Raw genomic sequence first — 23,089 nt, 5'->3', positions numbered from 1 at the left:
TTAAATTTTGAGTCCTGGCTGTTCCACTGTCTGCTAATAATGTTTCTGCACTCTTTGCAACCCTTATTATGAGCCAAGATTTCATACCTTTGGGAAAGGTAAATATCACTCACTGTTTTCACAGATGAAAAAAATCTTACACAAGGTTGCTTCAGGCAGATCTGAGAGTGAAAACCAGGTCTTTAATAGAATACAGCAAATGCAGCAAAGTAGACTGAGATTGAATACCATGAAAAAACTTCTTCTATGTTAAAACCATTAGACAGTGAAATAGACTGCCTAGGAAGTTGTGGAGTCTCCATCATTAGAGCTGTTCAAGAAATTTAACAAAGATCTAGGAGTAGTTATGCTATCTGCATCTCCCATGCTTCTCGGCTTTGCTTGTTGCCACAATGGACCAGAAAGGAATTTATTTTCCCTTCCTGTTGCTACATGTCAAAGGGATTTTTCACTTTCCTCAGAAGCATTAGACGTTATTGACCAATCTTATTTCCTTTTATGACCAGGTGACCTATCACCTGGACAAGGGAGAGGAGATTGATGTCTTATATCTTGATTTTAAAAAAGCCTTCGATCTGGTGTCCCTGATTGCATCTTTGAAAACCTGGCTAACTACAGCCCCAGCCTCACCACAATCCATTGGCTGGGGAACTGGCTCCGTGGTCGGACACAAAGGGTGGTGGTTGACGGAAGTCAGTCATCATGGTGCCCTGTGACCAGTATGGTCCCGCAAGGCTCTGTCCTTGGACCCATATTGTTCAACATCTTCATTAATGATGTGGATATTGGAGTCAGAAGCAGACTGGTCAAGTTCGCCAATAATACCAACCTTTGGGGTAAAGCATCCACATCTGAGGACAGGAGGGTGATCCAGGCTGACTTGGACAGGCTCAGCAAATGGGCAGATAAGAACCTGATGGTGTTTAACACTGAGGAGGAGGAACTCGCCCTCCTCCTAGCTGTCACCAGCCCTGACATAGTGGGGATCACAGAAACGTGGTGGGACTCATCGCATGACTGGGCAGTGAGTGTCAAGGGCTATAGGCTATACAGGAGGGACAGGATAGGAAGAAAAGGTGGAGGAGTAGCACTCTACATCAAGGAGGAATATACTTCCTCGTCAATTAGCAAGGGGGTAGAGGGGGGGCACTCTGAGGTGCTCTGGGTTAGAGTAAAAGGCAGTCCAGGGGATAGAGACTTAACGGTGGGAGTCTACTATAGACCTCCCAACCAGGGAGAAGAGCTCGACCAGGAATTCTTAGGTCAGCTCACAGAGGCAGTGAGGGCTAAGGATGTGGTCATCATGGGGGACCTGAACTTCCCAGACATCTGCTGGGAAGAGCAGTCAGCCAAGTCTGACCGCTCACGTCGGTTCTTAGCCAGAGTGCAGGACCTCCATCTAACCCAGGAGGTGCACAGCCCCACCAGGGGAGACGCCTTGTTGGACCTGGTGCTGGCCACGGGTGATGACCTGGTGAGGGGGCTGCGGGTGATGGGCCACCTGGGAGACAGTGATCATCGCTTGCTGGAATTCACCATCCAGCGTAAGGTGGCAAAGGGCTGCAGCAAGGCAACAGCCCTAGACATTAGGAGGGCTGACTTCAACAAGCTAAGGAGGATCATTGGGGAAGTGCTGAGGACCCAGAGGGGAAGGGAGCCAGATGTCCAAAGTGAGTGGTTGCTCCTTAAGGAGATGATCCTCCATGCCCAAAGGGAGGTAATCCCAACAAGGGTCAAAGGGAGCAGGAGGGCACATAAACCCCCATGGCTCACTAGGAGCATCCGGGAATGTCTCCTTGCTAAAAGGGAGGCATACACCCAATGGAGGGATGGGGTCACCAAGAAGGACTATGTTGCAGTTGCCCGAGGATGTAGGGGGGCAGTCAGGAAGGCCAAGGCAGAGATGGAGATAGGACTAGCTTCCCGGATTAAGGACAATAAGAAGTCCTTCTTCAAATACATAGGGGGTAAAAAGAGGGTCCCGGGTAATGTGGGGCCCCTGCAGGACACGATGGGCAACTTAGTCGTCATGCCAGATGACAAAGCTAACATATTTAACGATTTCTTTGCCTCTGTCTTCCTAAGTAGGGACCAGTTCAGCCACCTCCCTGCTGGGCCCCCCTCGGGCCCCGGGAGAGACACGCCTGGGCCAGGGGTTAGCGAGGAGTTAGTTAGGGTACTTCTGGAGAAGCTGGACGTGTTGAAGTCCGCTGGTCCGGACGATCTTCACCCTAGGGTTCTACAGGAACTGGCCGAGGTCATTGCAGGACCCCTGGCGCGGCTCTATGAGCACTCGTGGTGCTCTGGTGAGGTGCCGGAGGACTGGAAGAGGGCCAATGTGGTCCCTATCTTCAAAAAGGGAAAAAAAGAGGACCCGGGAAATTACAGGCCAGTTAGTCTGACCTCAATCCCGGGTAAGCTCTTTGAAAAAATTCTCCTGGCACACATCCAGGAGGGCCTTGCGGGGGAATGCATGCTCAGGGGCAACCAACATGGGTTCATCAGTGGCAGGTCTTGTCAGACCAACCTGGTGGCCTTTTACGATCAGGTCACCAAATCATTAGACGCAGGGGTTGCTGTGGATTTAGTCTTTCTGGACTTCCGGAAGGCTTTCGACACTCTCTCACACCCTGTCCTCATCAAAAAGCTGGGAGACTGTGGTGTCGATGCCCACACAGTCAAATGGGTCGCCAACTGGTTGGAGGGCCGCACCCAGAGGGTGGTAGTGGACGGGTTCTTCTCAACCTGGAAGGACGTGGGCAGTGGGGTTCCGCAGGGCTCGGTCCTCAGGCCCGCACTGTTCAACATCTTCATCAGTGACTTGGATGAGGGGGTAGAAAGCACCCTGTTCAAGTTTGCTGATGACACTAAGATGTGGGGGGATGTGGGTGCACTAGAAGGGTGCAATAGGCTACAAGCTGACCTTGACAGGTTGCAACGGTGGGTGGATGAGAATAGGATGGGGTTTAACACGGATAAGTGCAAGGTGTTGCACATGGGGAGGAAGAACCGGCACCACACTTACAGGTTGGGGAACTCCCCTCTTGCCAGCACAGAGATGGAAAAGGATCTTGGAGTCGTCATTGACTCCACGATGAACATGGGCCGGCAGTGTGGGGAGGCAGTCAAGAAGGCCAACCGTACCCTGTCATGCATCCACAGATGCATCTCGAGCAGGTCCAGGGAGGTGATCCTCCCCCTCTATGCGGCACTGGTCAGGCCGCAGCTGGAGTACTGCGTCCAGTTCTGGGTGCCACACTTCAAGAGGGACGTGGACGATATGGAAAGAGTCCAGAGGAGGGCCACTCGTATGATCAGGGGTCAGCAGGGCAAGCCTTATGAGGAGAGGCTACGGGACCTGAACCTGTTTAGCCTCCACAAGAGAAGGTTAAGGGGGGACCTTGTAGCCTGCTACAAACTGGTCAGGGGGGATCAGCAGGTATTGGGGGAGTCCCTGTTCCCCCGTGCGCTGCCAGGAGTGACCAGGAATAACGGTCACAGGCTGGCGGAGGGTAGGTTTAGATTAGGTATTAGGAGGCGCTACTTCACAGTCAGGGCGGCTAGGGCCTGGAACCGGCTTCCAGGAGAAGTGGTGCAGGCTCCTAGCTTGGGGATTTTTAAAAGGAAGTTAGATGAGCACCTTGCCGGGGTCATCTGACCCCGGTGCTCTTTCCTGCCAAGGCAGGGGGTCGGACTAGATGATCTACCTAGGTCCCTTCCGACTCTAGCTACTATGAAACTATGAAACTATGAATGTCTAAGAAATCTATGAAAATCTGCAGCTAAAGATGGGGACTTTTGACTGATGTGTGACAGCCCTCCTGCTGAGACTAAAACCCAGAGGTTCCTGGCTCGAGGGTCTTGTCCCTCTCCTCGGGGTCAGACTGATTTCTAAGGCTATGCAAATCTTCAGGTGCTGATTTGATTTAGGGGAGAGTCAACCCAATTTGGTGGCTGAATCTCCAAATTCAAATTGAATCCGGAGACCAATTAAAATGTCTTCCTTGACCAGGCTAGCTCCCGGGTCTTTAAAACAAAACCCACATAAACAGGCTGCTGCCAGGCAGAGGAACGATCCCTGCTGCCCCACACCATGTTAGGGGCTCTCCCTGACCCCTGCCCACTCTCCCAGCCCCCTGTCCCTGCCCCCCATGGCTGCCTCGCCTGGCCCAGTTCCCAGGCCTTAAAAAAAGAAAAAGCCCGGATTCACTGGCTGCTGCAGCAGCCCCGGGGGTTCTGGGGGCTTATAGCAGAGCCCCCCAGACAATGGAGGGCAGTGGGGGGGCAGCAGGGATCGCCCCCTGCCTGGCAAGAGCCATGAGTCAGGACTTTTTTTTTTTTTTTTTAAAGGGCCGGGATCTGGGGCTGGGCAGCCATGGGAGAGCAGGAGGGGGACGGGGCTTGTGGCAGAGCCCCTGACACAGCATGGGGCATCAGGGTACAACAAGGATCACACCCCTGGCTCCCCCCCCGCCGGCCTGGCAGCAGCCAGTGGGTGGAGGCTTGTGTTGTTTTGTTTTTTTTTAAAAAGCCAGAAGGTGGGAGAGCGGCAGGGCAGCCATTGAGAGTAGGCAGGGGGATGGGGCTGATTTGGCCATGGCTGAATCTCCGAATCGGATTCTGCCGAATTGACTTGGGACGGTGATTCGGATCACTGTTAAGCCCCACACAGCAATCTGCTATTACTGCTATGCTAAAGCAAAGTATTTAAATCATGATAAAAATTAGTCATTGTATTAAATCATTCAGTTTTACTTTTGTTTTACATTTTTACTTATTTTTCCTGACGAGGAGTTGATTCACATTAGTTCATAATCATTAATCCATTTAAATGATTTTCAACCAGATGTAACTTTATACCTAATTTTGTACATTAATTTTTGTGCTAATCAGAAAAATAGTATATACAAAATTGTGGAGATTCATTTATATTTATTCAGTTTCTTAATTTTGCATTTATTTATGTTAGAAAATGATAGGAAATAGATGCATTTCTTATTTATTAGATTATTTTTATACTCACATTTGTGTGGTAAGCCACACCTGAATGGAAATTGGTATTCAACTAAAATTTAAAAATGGCATTTTAAATTTGTTTTCTAAGAGTTAAATGGAATGATCTTAAACATAATGGAGACTTAAGAAAGAAAAAATGATCTGTAGTTATTGAATTGAAATGAACTGAATAGAATGTTTCTGGATTCCATGTCTTTTAAGAGAGTAGAGCCAGTAGATTTCATCCTTTTTCAACTCATCTTTATTCATAGCTCAGAAGAAAAAAATACTTTCCTGCTTTATCAACTCCCAATTGGTTTCTGACCTTTCAATTAACTATTTATTGAACTGAATGAGTTGAATGAATACTAAAGAAAGTATTTTTGCTGTACCAGCGGAAGAGGGTACTGCTTTCAAGTTAAGCATTTCCAGGTGTTTAGTTAATGACTTCTAGTTAAGTAGTGTGACTTTCCTTAAAACTTTGGCAACAACAGTGTTCCACTTATTTAATTTAGATTATTTTAGTGGATTATAGACAGTTTAGGTCTTCATTTATATTGTCCCAGTTGGAGTGGTCTCTGGGGACTTAAATTGGAACAAAGTAGATAAAAGTCAATATAATTTAAAAATTGAATTTTTTCCATTTTTAATTTTTTTTTAAAATAATGTTAACTTCTGGCAGTGTTCCATTTAGTCATTATGTCTGAATTACTGGATTACAGAACTAACGATCAAATGAAAAATCCTACTTCTGGAGTAGACAATTTCTTGACCTGTGGATTGGGTTGAGTTCAAATCCTACTTATGATGACCTATGTGGGGGTGAAAAGTATACTTTTATTTTTGCTTTAGTTAAAGGAACTGTTCCTTTTTAGAATAATATATGGCAGACTTGATATGATCTGTGTGTGGGAGTCTGCCTGAGTTCAGAGTATGGAGGGTGCTGCCCTTCTTAGCTTTCAAATGGTCAGAATTTGATATTAATAAACTTATTTGTCCAGAAAGCAATCTTGTTCTCATAAGTGTAGTGTTAGTATTTTTGGAGGAATGTCTAGCCATTGTTAATGAGCATAAAGCCTTTCCCATGCAGATTCTGAGGGATTAAGAGCTGTTCATATGTACTGCAAGGTTGGTGGTGCCTATAGAGGAAGAGTTTAGTGAGTTTCACTTCCATTTCCACTATCAGAGTTACTCCCATGCTTTGTGGAACGGTCTCGTGACATCCACTTCTAGAGTGCCCAGCCCAAAGGAGCATCATTTTCAGTTGAGTCCTTCAACGAGAATGTCTGCAACTAGTACAGAAATTCCTAACATCCTGCAGATTTGGGAGAGTAGGAAACAAGATAAATGTCACTTGTGTAGTTGGTTCATCCAAAACTTAGAAAACAGACTAAAAAAAGATTTAATCTTAAAACCAACAAAAGCCCTACCTGCTGTTTCTATCTGCTATCTTTGATCTAGAAATATAAACATATTTATCTTGATATAGTGCATCAGAGTGAAAATAAAAGCTCCAAATGTCAATTATTAAACATTACAAAGTGATCATTGTTTCTGGTGCATATGCTCACAATTTAGAAATTAATTGGAAAAGCAGGGTAGGGATTTCCTGGATCATCAAGTCAGTCTAGTCCCTTGCCATCAAAGGCAACCATGTCGTATTCCCTTTCATAAATTGATCATACTCCAAAGACCTCTGATTTTTTTTTTTTTTTTAACTAGTATGCGACAGGTAATAATCAGGGTCAGGGATCATTTTAAATGCAGAATTAGAAGAAAATCCAATGCCCAATCCATGTTCTACCCTGGATAACAGACAATATGAGAAGGCAGGAAAAGCGCCCTAGAAATTAGCTTCTGACTATTAAAGAAAGGTAAAGTAACCACTATAAATTTATGGGAAAAAGCAAAAGGTTACTAGGCTGAGTGTATAATGGTGCTCTTCAGATGCTTGTATGCACAGCCTGGAAAGATTACAAAGAGTCTTCAAGTCCCTATCTTTTTGATTCTCAGTAGCCCATCATAAATTCTTATATTCCAATTTCTGTGCAGGATTTTCCAAAGTACCTAAATCAATTAAGCATATGAACTCCATTGACTAAAGCTAACTAAATTGGGTTTGTTCCCAAAAGTAATTTGGGCACTTTTGAAAATCCCATCCTAAATCATTTTTGAAACTGAAAAATAAATGTTCAGATTCTTTGAGTCATTTAGCTGAACATACACTAAGAATACAGAACAAAAAAGAAATTTAAAGGAAAGTGTGTAACTTTATCATTAGGTGTGTTGGATGTTTCCAAACGACTGAACAGTAAAAAGGTCACTGTATTCAACTATCCCGTACCACAGGGATGGGCAATTATTTGGGCTGGAGAGCTATATAGGCAGCTTTGGTGAGCTGTCACAGGCCAAGTCAGCACCCCACTGCTGCACCAAGTCAACACCTCTTCCTCCCTCTTCCCCTGCAACAGCTCACCAAAACTCACTAAGTGGCTGTGCTCTAAGCCGGGCAGCTGGGATGAGACTATGAATGGGCAGGGAGTGGCATCCAAGAGCAAGATGGGTGGATGGGGCTGAGATTGTGGGGCAGTGACAGCATGGAGCCATGCCCTGGGGCAGAGCCGTGATCCACTCCCTGCACACCCCTGCAATGGGTACCAGTTCTGTAGGCAGAAGTATGCAGGGAACAGATCACAGCTTGGGCCCCAGCCCTGTGTTGTCACAGTCCAGTGATCCTGGGGGTCTCCATGCCAGGATCCACACAGACAGGGCATGTGGCCAGGCAGATGTGATGGGGCTGTGGACAGGTGGAGAGGTGCGTCCAGGAGTGGAACAGGTGGGCAGGGCTGGGGCCCAGGGTAGAACAGTGATCCATTCCCTGTATGCCCTTCCCTGCAGAACCAACACCCATTGTAGGGACATGTGGTGAGCAGATCATGGTTCTGCCCCAGGCCTGACCCCACACTATCTTATGATTCCTGACCCATCCCATTCCCAAATGTTATTCCCTATCTGCCCATGGCTCCATCCCAGCTACCCAAACATGTGCCCTGCCCCCAGGGGTGGGTGCAGGGTAGACAGGCCAGGGTGCCTAGACAGCAGGGCTGGGTCCAGCAGCAGCAGAAGCCAGGAGTCACCACCACTGGGGGCGCCAGGAAGCAAGTCCAGCCACCATGCCACCCCAGCCCTGCTGTGTGCCTGGGAGCAGTGGGACCAGCCGCATGCACCACAACCCAAGCTGCCCCCATGCCTGGCTGGACAAAATCCCTTGGCGAGCGAGATTTGGCCCACAGACCATATTTTGCCCACCTGTTCCCTAACCAGATGGAAAGGATATACCATTAACACTCACAATATGCAGCTATTTTAATTTTAGATTTGTTCTCCTTGATACCTGTTTATTGCATGCACACGTAAATAAAAGTTTGCATAAATCAAACTCAGTCATGTTCTTCTTATCCCTCAGGACTATGTACTTGCTGTAGATGCATATCACACTGTCATCAAATATTACCCACAACAAGAGCCTCAGCTGTTGAGTGGAATTGGAAGAATTTTCCTTCAGGTATATACTTCACTCTGAGTATGCTAAATAACATTTATTTTGACAGCAATATAACAAGTACTTGTATTTAAAACTGATTTAGTATTCTTATTAGGCACATACGTAGCAATCGAAAAATACATAGGACTTTAAAGGTAACTAAAAGACGGTTTTTATTGTAAAACTTTTGAGTAAATTAGGAAATGTGAAGTACAACATTAAATCAAAAACATTTATGTTAACAAAGAAGAAACCATAGAAAAGATGCCTAATACATGCAGTTCAGAAGGTAAAATCCTAATCTCGCTGATTTCAGTAACAAAACTCCCATTGACTGCCATCCATCAATGAAAGGCCAAGTTTTCACCAAAAAAATGAATTTCTCTTCTCAGACTCAGGTAGCCTTACTTGATCTTAGTCACCCTCTCTCTTAGCCTGTTGCATATTAATGTGGCCCTGCCCTCCATGATTAGCGACGCCCAAGGTCAGACCAAGTTGTCCTGTGCCGCCTCTAGATATAAAATTTCGGAGGATCCCAGGATTCATGGCAAGAAACACCCCGTTCCAGTCATGAGTGGGAGATCCTTTTGGGGGTGTTATCTGGAGTACACACACGTACTGAGTAGAGTTCTGAGCTATGGGGTCACCATGGCTTGAAATGATTTTGATCTGCTGGGACCCAGCCCAAGGAACTACATAGCATTGAACTAATATGTTTTGGATGAACTCTTTTGGGGCCCCGTTTGGTGACATTTGCTAGACGTTTAAGGATGGTTAAGAAACAGGAATCATTAGAAATGGGAAAGAAAGGCACAGCTCAGCTATAGGAGTACAGAAGAAGTTGAAATGTAGTTCAGTGTAGTGACTCACCATCATTTGAAAAAGAGTTGGTGCTAAGGAGGACTACACTCAATGGGCACTACCATGTATCTTATTGAGATGATCTGTACCAGCCTATTCTTGTGGTAAGTTCCCATTTGTATGTTTGCTGTATTTAATCAGCTTCATAGTTGGTGTCCATTGCTGAGCATGTCTTCTTTTGGCAGCAGTTTAATGACAGACAGTGTATTTAATGAGGTTTTCTTGTATGCGACTATAAGAGAACAGGCTTTTTTCCCCCAGCTCAGGAAGAACCTCATTTTGTATTTGAGTAATACAGGACAAGGTTCTAGTTGGCATCCAAAAAAAGACGGGTATAAAGACCTTCACCTAGATTTAGGGTGCAGGTCATTTTGTAGTCAGAGATTTTAAATGGCATCTACCCGTTTTCACCATGTTGAACCAAAAATCACTGGTTACGGGCTCTCCTGGATACCTGAGGGGTTAATACGCCCACACATTGAATAACATAGATATGATGTGGTGACCATAGCTTTCATAGACATTAGGGCTGGAAGGGACCTCGGAATATCATCGAGTCCAGCCCCCCGCCTAAAGGGCAGGAAGTCAGCTGGGGTCATAGGATCCCAGCAAGATAAGCATCCAATTTACTCTTGAAGGTGTTCAGTGTAGGTGCTTGAACCACCTCCAATGGCAGGCTGTTCCAGACCTTGGGGGCTCGGACAGTAAAGAAATTCTTCCTTATGTTCAGCCTGAAACGGTCTCGCGGTAGTTTATGACGGTTCTATCTCATCATCCCTTGGGGCGCTCTGGTGAACAAACGTTCCCCCAGATCCTGGTAGTCACCCCTGATAAACTTATAGGTGGCCATCAGACCACCGCTGAGCCTGCACTTTTCCAGGCTAAAGAGCCCCATGGCTCTCAGCCTGTTGTCATAAGGTCTGTTTTCCTGACCTCTGATCATGCGGTTGGCTCGTCTGGACTCTCTCAAGCTTCCCCACATCCTTTTTGAATTTTGGAGCCAAAAACTGGATGCAGTACTCCAGCTGCGGCCTCACCAAGGCCGAGTACAAGGGGAGAATGACATCACGGGATTTTCTTGAGAAGTATGTATGGATGCAAGCCAGCGATTTGGTCGCTTTCCTAGCCGCAGCATCGCATTGGAGGCTCATGTTCATCTTGTGGTCAATGATGACCCCCAAGTCTCTTTCTTACATAGTGTTAGCCAGCGTAGCACTGCTGAGCCTATAAGGATGCTGCAGGTTTTTCTTCCCAAGGTGGAGAACCTTGCATTTTTCAGTGTTAAACACCATCAGGTTCTCATCCGCCCATTTGCTGAGCTTGTCCAGGTCAGCCTGGATCACCCGCCTATCTTCTGGCGTGGATGCTTTGCCCCAAAGTTTGGTGTCATCGGTGAACTTGGCCAGTCCGTTCCTGACTCCAGTGTCCACATCATTAATGAAGATGTTGAACAATATGGGTCCAAGGACAGAGCCTTGGGGGACCCCACTGGTCACAGGACACCATGATGAGTGACTGCCATCCATTACAACCCTCTGGGTCTGATCGCGGCACCAATTTCCCAGCCAGCAGACTGTGGTGGAGCCAAGGCCACAACTGGCCAGTTTGGCCAAGAGGTGATCATGGGATACCAGATCAAAGGCTTTTTTGAAGTCAAGATAGATGAAGACCACATGTAATACAGAAAACAACATCCAGATTTTAAATTAAAAATTGCATTTGCTACAACCAAATCTAAAGTTAAGTAGCAATCACCTCATTCTATATTTGTTATTTAGATATTGCAAATAAATAACTTTTTCCTATGCTTTTTATTCTTTATTAGAAAAGATTTTAAAATTTAATCTGAATTGAAAAGGGTTTGGAAGGCATGGTGTTTACTTTTTCCTGAATCCAGCTGTGCAGTATTATGTCGAAGTACATCAGCTTCACCTAGACTGTGATAATGAATACCCTCTCAATGCCTAAGATAGTTATATTATAGGTTTGTTATATTTATGTTATATTTGTTATATTTACAAACTTCTGCAAACTGCCTAAATAATTCATCTTTTCCATCCTGCACTTCCTTTTGGAATTAAATGATACGATTCATTTTCTCTTTTGATTGGTGTTTGCCTTCGTCTTCTGGAATGACGTTACTTAAACCAGAAAGTAAAAACTTTGCATTCTACCACATGGATGGGTAAAAGAAATAGTTGTCATATTTTCATGTCAAAGACAAATGAACAGAGCTATTTTAATAGTGTTGCATTTTAGAGAGCACAGGGGAGAAATTCTCCTAATTCAGACTAGCAAATGGTTCTCTTGAATACAAAAAGGTAAAGATACAGTTCAGTTCTGACAGTGTTTTGCACTTTGTTCTTCCTAAATTAATTCTGACCATCAGGCAAGGTATATCATGGTCAAAAAATGACTTCTCACCTGGCAGCTTTTGAGTGCTTTGCATATTTGTGATTTTGCAGATGTGAGTGGTTTCTGCAAAAAATTTTACAAAGGAACTTCCCCCAAAAAAAGAAATTCCACCTCAACCCCTTACAACCTGCTATCCTCCACTCCAAATGATTTATTTTAGTCTGCTTTCTGCCAGCTCCCAAATCCATTAGGCCTTCTCTTGTATCATCTAGTCTAATGCTTCTAAATTCATGTCAGGACCACCTTTACAGTTTCCTTTACTGACACTCAAGGTGGCTCCTGTGTCACATTTGAGTGGCAGAGTACTGTCCAGGGGTCCTTGAGTCTGCAATAGGTACTATTTCCTCTCCTGTGCAATAGCATCATCATCCCTTATTAGAGGTAGCTCTGCTATCTTCTCATTTCTAGCAAGTTTTACAAACTGAATTATTTGCAAAGAGGACCCTGGATGCCTTTAAAAACAGCTAGAAATAAAGAAGTGGAGCCATAGCTGAGCCAAAGCTCCACAGATTGCAATTGGAGAATCACAGTGTTAAGTGGAGAGAAAATTGAACTTTTTTGTTGTTGTTGCTGCGATTCTAAAGTGGAATTGTAAGCATCTCACTTGATAATTGCCTTACCCCACGCAGAGTGATACAAAATCATATCAGATATATAATACCTGTTCAAATTCTTATTCTTTGTGGAAGAGTCTTCCATTAAGACACAGTATAGGTGGATCTCTTATGTCGTCTTCTGATTGTAACAACTTTCTTATGATCTTATCCTCCAGATTGGAGACATAAAAACTGCTGAAAAATACTTTCAAGATGTTGAGAATGTTACTCAGAAGTTGAATGGCCTACAGAATCAAATTATGGTTTTAATGAACAGGTAGGTAGTTCAATAGCTAACTGAAAATTAAAAATATGGTTTTGCAAAGTACACATTAAGAATATTAAAGTACTCTTGAGAGTATCCCCTGTCTTTTATATAACTACATGCGTCACAAATGAGGCTGAATAGCATGTAGACCCATGAGACCTGTATTACTTGGTGTATTCGCATTATTCTGGATCAAAATTATGATCATTTAGTTATCGGAACTGATTTTACAAAGCTAATGCTCGCTCTTCAAAGCAGATTACATTTTTACTCTGCTTTCTCTATATATGTATTTGCCTAAAAAAGTCTTGGGAACAGACGAGCTATTCTTGAACCTTTATCCTGCAAACAAATCTGGTAGTAAATATCCCTATGTGTGGTATCTTCAAGCAGGTGCTAGGGGTTACAGCAGAAATTACAACTGTGTGTTGGGGAATTCAGTTTATCGCAGTGGCTGAATGTTTAGACAGATAATACTATGAAAAATGTTCTGGAAACAGATAGAGTGGTTGTTCTTTCCATAAGAGAAATTACTTTAAGAATGCTAATAACATTTAAATTAATAAAAATAGTATAGAGTATTGCTTTGGTGGACAGAACAAGTAAAATCGTCAAATGAAGTGATGTGTGTCACTTCATTTGTCTGTGAATCAGTGTCTCCGTGCTGGCTCAAGATTACACTGTGAAGAGCAAATAGATCTATCATAGAGAAATAAAAAATGGTGTCATTTCCTTTGAAATATACTCTTGCTTTAAGTGTTTCATGATAATTAGTTTATATGTGACTTACTTTCTAGAGCATTTCTCCATCTTGGTCAGAATAACTTTGCAGAAGCTCACAGATTCTTCACAGAAATTTTAAGGATTGACCCATCAAATGCTGTGGTAAACCTCCACCTTTTCTACAGTTTACTGACACCTGAGTGATTCCTGAATCCATTAGATTTGAGTGCCCAGGGTGGCTTGGGAGCTTTATATGAAAGTGAAACAAGGTCCAAACAAAACATTGATAAGACATAGATGAGCAAAGGAAGAAAAAAGCTGTTTCTGTGAAGGATGAGATTATTATGCATATATTCAACTTTATTTTGTTTCAAGACAGCTCTGCAAGGGTTTGTATGTTTGGCTTTTATTGTTTGTTTTAGTTCAGAATTACAAGTTGTACAATGAAATGGCAGCTATCAACATAAAGTAATTGATTTGTTGACCATATCAAAGAGATACTATCAAGTTGTAAATATTTTTTAACATTTTGCAAATGAAAGCTTTAGCAATCGTTGAGAGATTAGAGAATTATCAGTTTTGTTCAGTTCAGTTGTTTGCATTTTTGACAGCACTCTGTATGCAATCACTTGAGAATGAGCTGATTCTTGGGCATCTGGATGTATCTCTACTGCACTGTTCCAAGGCCACTTTAAAACTGCAGACACCCAAGTTCAGGGAGTACCTAAGTAAGAGTCTTGTGACATTGGACTACAAATATATCTGCTGAAAATTGAGGCAATCTCCCTTCAGCTGTGGTAGATCTAATAGAGCTCTCTAGAGAAAAAGGCCATGTTCTTCCCTAAGCTTTCAGAAAGTGGAGGAGTTGCTGTTGCTAAGCAGCCCTTTGTATTATTGTAACTCATGTTGATAAACTTTTCTCTTTCCTGCAGAGGAAAGAGAAAAATAACTTGACTTCTAGGATTTATTTGGGCTGCCCTGGTTGGTGAACAACCCCATTAGCTTAAAAGGCAGTTTCTGACATGTTTCTGTAGTAAAACAGTTCCCCCTGTTGTTTGGGTGGAGCTTTCACACAGCATCAGGGGAGAGAAACATATTTGAAAATAGAAGGATATAATTGTAAAGCTGAAAGAACTGACAGGGCTTCAGGGCAGGTGTACTTTCTGAAACCAATTTCAACTTGCTTTTAACATGTACTAATGAGTAGTGTTCCTCAGCCAGTCTTGAAACCAGCTGAAGCTCTTCTGTCTTTGAGAACTTCAGCTGTTGTAGGTCAATAGGTCCTGTTGCTATAGGGCAGCTGCTGAGAATTACTGGTCCCCCCACTGCCCAGAAAGTGAGAATTGGGTCATATTGAAGAAGACAATCCATAAAATGCAATTATTTGGGGGGAGGAGGGAGGGACTAAGGCAGGGAATAAGTAAATCTAAATACTTGGCAAATTTGGTCTGACTCTAGACTTATACATAATACAATACATAATATCTCTTTCTCCAGGCTAATAACAATGCTGCTGTTTGTCTGCTTTATCTGGGAAAATTGAAGGATTCCCTCCGGCAACTGGAAGGAATGGTTCAGCAGGACCCTAAACACTACCTACATGAGAGTGTTCTTTTCAATTTGACAACTATGTATGAATTGGAGTCATCCCGCAGTATGCAGAAGAAGCAGGCTCTGCTCGAGGCTGTAGCTGTCAAAGAGGGTGATAGCTTTAACACACAGTGTCTCAAATTAGGATAGCTCATTTTCAACTATTTAGTTTTCTTTCTGAAAGGCTAATATTTAAATTGTACATACTCTTGCTAATGTGTAAATGTTCCTCTTACAATTGAAATAAAATCTTTTTAATTGTGAACTTATGGTATTATTACTACACATTTACATGGTCTGTAACAACAACACTGGCTACCACTGTTGGGATATTTCATTGATCTATAGCCAGCTTCATTTATTGGGTCTGTTACAATTTAGTCATTCCTAGATGTAGTATATACCAACAATCACAATTACTCAGATGTATTCCTTTATGTATGCATTTTAGCTAACTTGTCATAGTGGGTTTTGCTATAAACACTTTCAGAGAGTAGTGAAGAAAATACTAAATCAGCTGATCTCATTACATAGCTAAGACTTCATGGGAATGGATGAGTAAGTAGCATGTATTACAAAAGTGAAATCCTAGCCACAGGTTTTCCTTTCAACTGCTTGTTGTGCATATCCCCCAACTACCCAAGCCACACAGTTGAGTGCATCTCTCATGGTTTAAGCCCTCATGGGAAAAGGGCTTAATTCAGTACTTAAATCCTTAAAGGAAATCTCTAGAGCCACAGAAGAACCTGCTACTACCCTTAACTTTTATGTACTTGCTGAAGAGTCACTCCAGATACTCTAATACTTAAAATAGTCTAAGATGAAGAGGGATAAGCAGGGTGTACAAGCACAATAATGGGTAGGATTGATACTCAGGTATCAGTTGGGGTAGTTTACCATCATGCATCCTGCACTGAAGTGATACATCACCTGAACTACAGTGATCCAAAGTACCTCTTGTATTTGGAGTCTTAGACCACATCCATGAGTATGGTCTCATTTATTTCTAGACCCGTGGTTCTCAATGTTCTTAGACTCAAGGTACCCTTCAAAAAATGCCAGCTCTTACATTGTCACTTATTTTTACTACAGAAAAATAGAGCAATTCTTCTGTTGCAAAGGACTCAGAATGATCACAACATGTCAGAATGGACTCCTATTTGAAATCTCTGGGCGCATCCACACATGCAAGCATGTGCGCTTGCAGCAGCTCAAATAGAAGCGGTGCAAATTTGTGCCGGGGCTTTTTGCATCAGCGCACATGCTTGGACTTGTACTTTGTTGTGGAGCAAATTGTGCCACTTGGGGCAAAATAAACCTACCTGGCTCCTCCCAGATCTTCAGCCAGGGGGAGCTAGTAGAGCCCAGGGCCAGCACCTGTGCTGTCCCCAGCAGTATAAAAAGCTGCCTTGGCAAGTAGCTCAGGGCTACTAGCTCTCAGAAGCTTCTGGACCCCAGCCAGTTGGTACCTGGGGACATTACCCCTTGTGCCAGCTGGACTGCTGAACCAGCCCTGAGAGTTCCCTGCACCCTCAACCCACTGCAGCAGTCTGGCAGTGAGGGCTGCTCCCTGGCTGTGACCCACTGTGCACCTGCCAGACTCAGATGGGGACTGCAGAGCCAATAGAGGCATCTGCCCCTCTGGGCCAGCTGCCAGTAGACTGCAGTTGCAGGGTTGGCCTTTGTGCAGCACTACTGCCATGCATGTCCCCTGCCCAGCCATCTGGCCAGCTATCGCCCGGAAGATGTTCTGGGTGTGGTGGCCTGCTTTGAACTGTCAAAGCATGTCCTCCTGGCCCCATTTGGCCACGAAGTCAGCCACAGCCAGATGGGTCCAAGGTGCCAGCTTTGAGCAAGCAGGGTCCTGCCACTGGCCTCCCTAACAGGAATTCTGGTGTTCCCTATCGGAAAACTGAAAAATCCCTGATAAAAAAACCCCCACAGTCACTCTAAAATACCCCCAAATCCATGTTCCTCCACAAGTAAAACAAAAGACCACTATAAAGAGAGAGAGGGAGTGAGACAGAGATGGAGACAGTGATCAGTTGGACAATGTTATATTGGTATATCTACAGTGTTAAAGCAAGTCTCTCATCATAATAAAGTGAACTCTAAATGCAGGTTTCATGAATACATATTTTGCTGCCTTCCTACAGGGTGATGGCCCCCACACAAGGGCTGTGCCCCCCCCAACAGAGGGTTCAGCCCCCACACAAAATGTTTGGCCCCCCCCACACAAGGGGTTCAGACCCCCAACAGGGGGTTCATCCCCCACACAAAGGGTTCAGTCCCCCCAAAATAGGGTTCAACCCCTAACAGGGATTGGCCCTCCATAAAGGGTCTGGCCCCCCAACAGGAAATTCATCCCCCACACAAAGGGTTCGGCCGCCCAATGGGGTTTGGTCCCCACATGGGGTTCATCCCCTGCAGAAAGGGTTCGGCCCCCATACAGGTTCATCCCCCGCACAAAGGGTTTGGCCCCCCAAAAGGGGGTTCAGCCCCCCAACAGGGGGTTCATCCCCCCCCAACAGGGTTCGTCCCCCCACATGAGGTACAGGCCCCACAGGGCCACATGCCCCACCCCATCCCCTGATTGATACCCCACCTGGCCCCATCCCCCACCAGCTGCTGCAGCCCCCCAATGGCTGCCCCACCCACCCCAACTTGCACCCCCAGACCCTCAAAGCTACCCCCACTACCCCAGGCACCATGACTTTAAAAAAAAAAACCCAGAAAAATAAATGGGGAAAAAAAGCCGCTGCTTACCTTAGAAGCAGGGTTGGGAGGCTCCAGTGCCTCCTGGCAGAGCCCCACCCAAAGCAGCGGAGGGGCAGGAGGGCCCAGCCTGCCCCGCACTGGGTGGGTGGGAGCCCCAGGCAGCCAGACAGCAGCTCCAACTGCCGGTAAGTGCCAGGGATTTTTTTAAAGTGTGAGGGGGCAGGGCTTGGGGGACGGGGCTGGCCAGGGCAGGGGTGAGGGGCCTTGGGGGGTGGCTGGCAGGGGGAGGAGCCGGTTGCGGTAAGGGAAGGGAGCCTTGGGGCTGGTGGGGGGAGGAGCCGGCTGCAGTAGGGGTCAGGGGCCTTGGGGGCCTGGCAGGGGGACGGGGGCTGGGGGAGTGGACAGGGCTGTCAGGGTCCTCCCCCATGGTCCTCTTCTCCTTCCTCCAACCCCCACTAGCACCAGAGCTGTGGTGCTGAAACACGCGGCCTGGCCTGCCGCATGTTTCAGCACCAGGGTGAGGGGCAACCATAGAGACGCTCTGGCAGCCAGCCTCCGGTTGCCTCAGGGCATGGTACCGGACAATGCCCTACACCACTTTTTGAAGCGGATCGGGCCCGTTACGGAGCTCTGGGTTGACATCTGCTCGCGGAGGGCTGTCTGGGCCAGCCGCTCCTTGCCGGGGTCGCTGGGCTCCCACCCCGGGGTCCCGCATGCCTGCCAGGACCCTCCGAGCTGCCCCCAGCCCGCCCGACCTCCAAGCAGGTCACCGGGGTGAAGCCGGAATCGTGCCCGGGCTCCTGGAACCCCCGCCCGGCCCGGCCCCGCCAGGATTGGGCCCCTGGTTGACAAGGCACCCGGGCACCAAACTCACACACCGCCGCTCGGAGCAGCCCGGTTCTGCCCCGGGGCTTGCGCTCGCCACTGTCCTGGAACCGAAGATGGGCATTTAGGGTCCCGAAAAGCGTGACCCCAAAAATCTCCACAAACCATTCCCTGAAGTTTTGTGGGTGTGGCACCCGGCCCCGTCACCGGGATGAACCACCAAAAGCGTCCGCCCTCCTGGATTGAAGGGTCGGATGCCACGTTCAAAAACAACCTCATACGGACTTCCGGGCCGCGCCGGCTCGAAATTTTTCTAAGTCCCAGATCGGACACAAGATCAACCCAGTTCTAACTCGGCGGCCCCTGACCCAGCGCCGCAGCCCACCTGACCCCCGAGGAGGTCACCGGGCGAAGCCGGAATCATGCCTGGGCTCCTGGAACTCCCGCCCGGCCTCCATCCGGTATCTGGCCCCCTGCAGAGCTCCAGGTTGACAAACACTCGCGAAGGGCTTCCCGGGCCCCTGCTGCCTCGGCCCGGGCCAGCCACCCCTCGCTGCCCCAGCCTCCCGGGCCCGGCAGGGCCTGGCAGGAGCCTGCTCCTGGGGTTACTGCTACAACCGGCGCATGGAGTCGGTGGAGCATGCTCCAAGGCCTCCCCGCCAAGCCTCCGGCCTGCTCCCATGCCCTGGAGCCTGTGGCGGGCCTCTGGCAATGCCCTGCTCGGTCCGGCGGAGCTGCCCGAGCTGCCTGGGTGCAGGGGAACCGGGGAAGTGGGGGGGGGGACGTGGAAGATGGAGGCTTAAGGCTGGGGGGGCACTACTTGGAGGCTTAAGCCTGGGTGCAGGGGGCAGTTTATGGAGGCTTAAGCCCGTGGTGGTTGTGCAGGTCCTGTGTCTGCACTCGTGGTAGTTGTTTGGGAGTGAAACCCAGGGCGGCAGCAATTCCAGGCACCAGGTCAACCCAAGGCATTCCTATGGGGACTTTCAGAGCCCAGGTCAACCCAATGCAAGTCAATGGGGCTTTGCAGCCACCAGGTCAAACCCATGCAAGCCTATGGGGATTTTCAGTCACCGGGTCAACCCCAGGCATTCCTTTGAGAACTCAACAGAGTACAAGTCCTCCAGAGACCAGGTCAACCCCGGCAATGGCTGTGGGAGGGAGAGGCCAGCAAGGAGCTGCCCCCGTGAGAGCCCACCTCGCCGCCCGCGCGCACCCAAGTCGCCCAGCGGGGCCCAGGTCAACCCGGGCATGGGCTATGCAGGGGTCTAATTTTGCAAACTTGCAGCACGGGGAACATTTTTTCATTCCCACACGCACCTGCTGTCCCACCTCAAAGGGGTTTGAGGCGGGGCAAAAGGCACGTGCGTGCTTATGTGGACGCACCCTCCGGGTTTATCTTGTGAATTATGTTTGCATACCTAATACTGTGTGGCACACTTCAAAAGATCTCAAGGCACCCCAGTGTGCTGTGGCTGGCTGAGAATCTCTGTTCTAGACACTAACACTTCCATTTTTCAATGAGTAGCAGTTTTATGGATGTGCATTATGACTATCCACAGGGGACTGGTTTTTTTAGGAAGCACTACTTTCCCTCTAAGAATCAAGACTCTTGAATTACTGATTACTTTTGAAAACTTAAGCCTTACAGATATTATTGAACAGATGAAATTTTGACCCTTTTTTGTAAACTACCAAATGGTTATTTGTATACTGATACAGTAGGCTGCCATGCTTCTGATAATTCTAAAAAAAAAAATTGGTATAGGATTTATGTGGGTTGGGATTAATATTTTATAGTTGAATCTGAACAAAATTCATGTAAGATGAATAGACAGACAATTACATTTGTTAGATCACTGCTTACATAAAGTTTTCTCAGTGTGGTGAACTTAATTGCCACCAAAATTCCTTAGCAACTGTTTAAATACAATGAAATAAGAAAACCACTGAAATAAGGAAACAAACTATTGGTATCTTTTTTTTTTCTTTTGATGAATACAACATATTGGTGTCATTTTCGATTGTAACCCAATGGCATTGAATCCAATGGCACTAAACACCCTAATGCTACAGGACCTGATCCGTTATGTTGTTGGCTGTATTCATTCTATTTTACTTTTATATGTAGACTCTTTGCTACATGATCCACTGTTTCCATGCTTAGTATTTTGTCTAACTGGTTATATATCCAAAATCATATTTCTATCATTTTTTCTTGCAGACCTGGAAAATAGCACCAAACAATTCCAATTAAATAGTTCAACTTACAATAAAATAATATTTTTGTTTTTGGTATAGGACAAAGATTCTCTTGATAGCTTACTTAAGGTAAAGTGTCACATCAAATTAGTATCTTGTGTGTCCTCATGAATGAAATTTCTGGAGGTCTAAATAGATATTTTCTATTTCTAGGTACCATAGGCCAGATGGTACCATAGGACCATAAACCAGGCACATGGTTCTCATCACATGCACTGTGCAAAGTAGAAACAAAATGCTGTTGTTCTAATTTACACTTGCTGATCTTACATTTGCTACGCACTACTGTAAATGATTGCAGTCAGAGCAACAGTGAAGTAAAATCAGTGATCTTAGTAAAAGGGCCAGATTCACCTTTTAAAAAAAAAGTCATGTAAGCTGCCCACAAGTGTCATTTTAATTACCCAAACTTTCTTTTTCCACTTAGGTAAACAAAGACCTCCCTCTCCCCTCCCCCCTTCTCCCCCCACAAATCAGTTTGGATTCAGATTCACTCCCTGTTGTTGCACAAGTTGTTTGCTGTGTTTGTACTACTTTTTTTCCGATTAAAAATCCTATGGAGGAAACTTGGAATGTATGACTTCTAAACTGAGTCAGTCATTAAAAAGTACATTATCATTTAACTTGAAAAATATTTAATTACAATTTTAAAATCCTGAAGGTGTATTCAGTTATTACTGCTGAATTGATGCACATTGCTTCCTGTTCATAAAATGGAAGAAATTGTCACTTGTAGTATTATGGAAGAGATTTTACATATACAAATTAGGGCCATGTCCAGACGAGTGCAGCTGTGCAGTATGTGGCACTGCAGACCCATCTGCACTGCCACACCGCACATTCAGGCATTCCTCATGCTCCTACCTTGCAGCACAGGGGGTTTTTGACCCTGGTAGCCACACTTCAGCTGCCAGCAGGCTACCAGCTGCAGGAGTGCAGCTGTGAAAAGTGGTTTCTAATTAAAACAAGCACCGAACATCACTAACCTCATCACTAGAAGCCAACTCCCTACAGCCCAAAACACATGGGATGGATCCAGACTATGCCATGACAAGAAATGCAAAACCTGCCAACATATCTCCAGTACTCCCACAAATGGTGCACCAGAATCTGTTACAGACAAGAATACCCAAATACCTGTGGGGGCACATTTCTCACAAGAAAACCACTCTTGTCTCCAGTCTCTCAGTCCTGATCCTCAAAGGGAATTTACAACCCACTTTTCACAGACAGGCCTATGAATTTCACTTCATCAACCTCCTGGGTGCAGAAACTCATGGACTCAATATAGACATTGGACACACTACAACTTGCCTGACATCCATCCCCCCAGGTACCCCTCCACTTTTACCTGTTACTTTCCCCCTACCCCATCCTGTCTCTCACCCCATCATGCCTCCATTTCCACTTTCACTGACTGGCTTTCTTGCCTGCATTGTGTGCCAGCCTCTGGCTTCTTTACTACTCCTTCCATCCAGGAAGAGCACACATACCAACTAAGTGCTTCTTGGTCCACTTCCAGGTTTGTTGCTGACCCCCACCCCCCTGCACTCCTGTGGGATGCTCCATCCACCCCAGCATCTCAGCATTCACGAGCGGCCTGGTGCCTTGAGGTATGTAGAAAAAACATTTAAAGCTGTATCTACATCCAAATCTTTTCAAATCTCTCTGAATTGATTTGGAGGGTTCCAATTTGGTTCAGAGAGATTAAAGGGTCTCCAGGTTCAATCTGGATTTGGAGATTTGGCCACCAAATGGAGCCAAATCTCCGCTGAATTGAATCAGGGATTGAAACTTCACACAGCCCTAATCAGCAACCCTGTGGTGCTGTAGTGTTTCTCCTCCTTGCCCTGGCTGGTCTTATATTGTCAGTGCAGGCAGATAATATACCTGGAATTATCTGCCACCTCAGAATGATCCCTCACCACACTATCCCCTTGCTTCTGGGGTGCAGGTGAGTATCCTGCCTAATCTCCCTCCTCAGCAGGCAGAGGCACAACAAGAGGAGCAGACTCAGTTAGGCCACTTGCCTCCACAACCTCAACCTCCTCCAAACTGTCTTCCAGGGAAGTAGACCAGGATCTAGGGGAACTTGGAGGGGAGTGGGGCACAAACTCAGATTCTTCCTCGGTCCCCAGAATTTCTTTTGCTAGGGCACTCAGATCACCTGCTTCCAGATCCAGCTCCTCCTCTGGCACTGGAAGGCTCAGGCTGGGAACTGAAATGGGAGTGAAGGAGACTGTCATGCTGGCGCTGCTGCTTGTCATGCTGGTGGTGCTGAGGGTTATTATTATG

General features: G+C 46.1%; 1 protein-coding gene across 4 annotated transcripts in view; it reads left to right on the top strand.

Annotated features, from left to right (window-relative positions):
• TRAPPC12 (trafficking protein particle complex subunit 12) overlaps nt 1–15,257 on the top strand; it is a 102,212-nt gene extending 86,955 nt beyond the window's left edge. For 3 of the 4 annotated variants that reach the window (XM_090032705.1, XM_090032715.1, XM_090032696.1), the window contains 4 exons: nt 8,462–8,560; nt 12,588–12,688; nt 13,477–13,564; nt 14,900–15,257. In XM_090032705.1, the coding sequence (XP_089888831.1) occupies nt 8,462–8,560; nt 12,588–12,688; nt 13,477–13,564; nt 14,900–15,142 (531 nt within the window). In that variant the 3' untranslated portion in view covers nt 15,143–15,257. The remainder of the gene's footprint in view (nt 1–8,461; nt 8,561–12,587; nt 12,689–13,476; nt 13,565–14,899) is intronic. The other variant, XM_090032724.1, reaches the window with a different exon arrangement.
• Nucleotides 15,258–23,089: the final 7,832 nt, after the last annotated feature.

This window comes from Crocodylus siamensis, chromosome 1, assembly GCF_052110815.1.
Source record: "Crocodylus siamensis isolate JL-2025a chromosome 1, ASM5211081v1, whole genome shotgun sequence".
In the NCBI taxonomy this organism is placed as follows: domain Eukaryota; kingdom Metazoa; phylum Chordata; order Crocodylia; family Crocodylidae; genus Crocodylus; species Crocodylus siamensis.
This window is presented reverse-complemented; position numbering and strand designations above follow the sequence as displayed.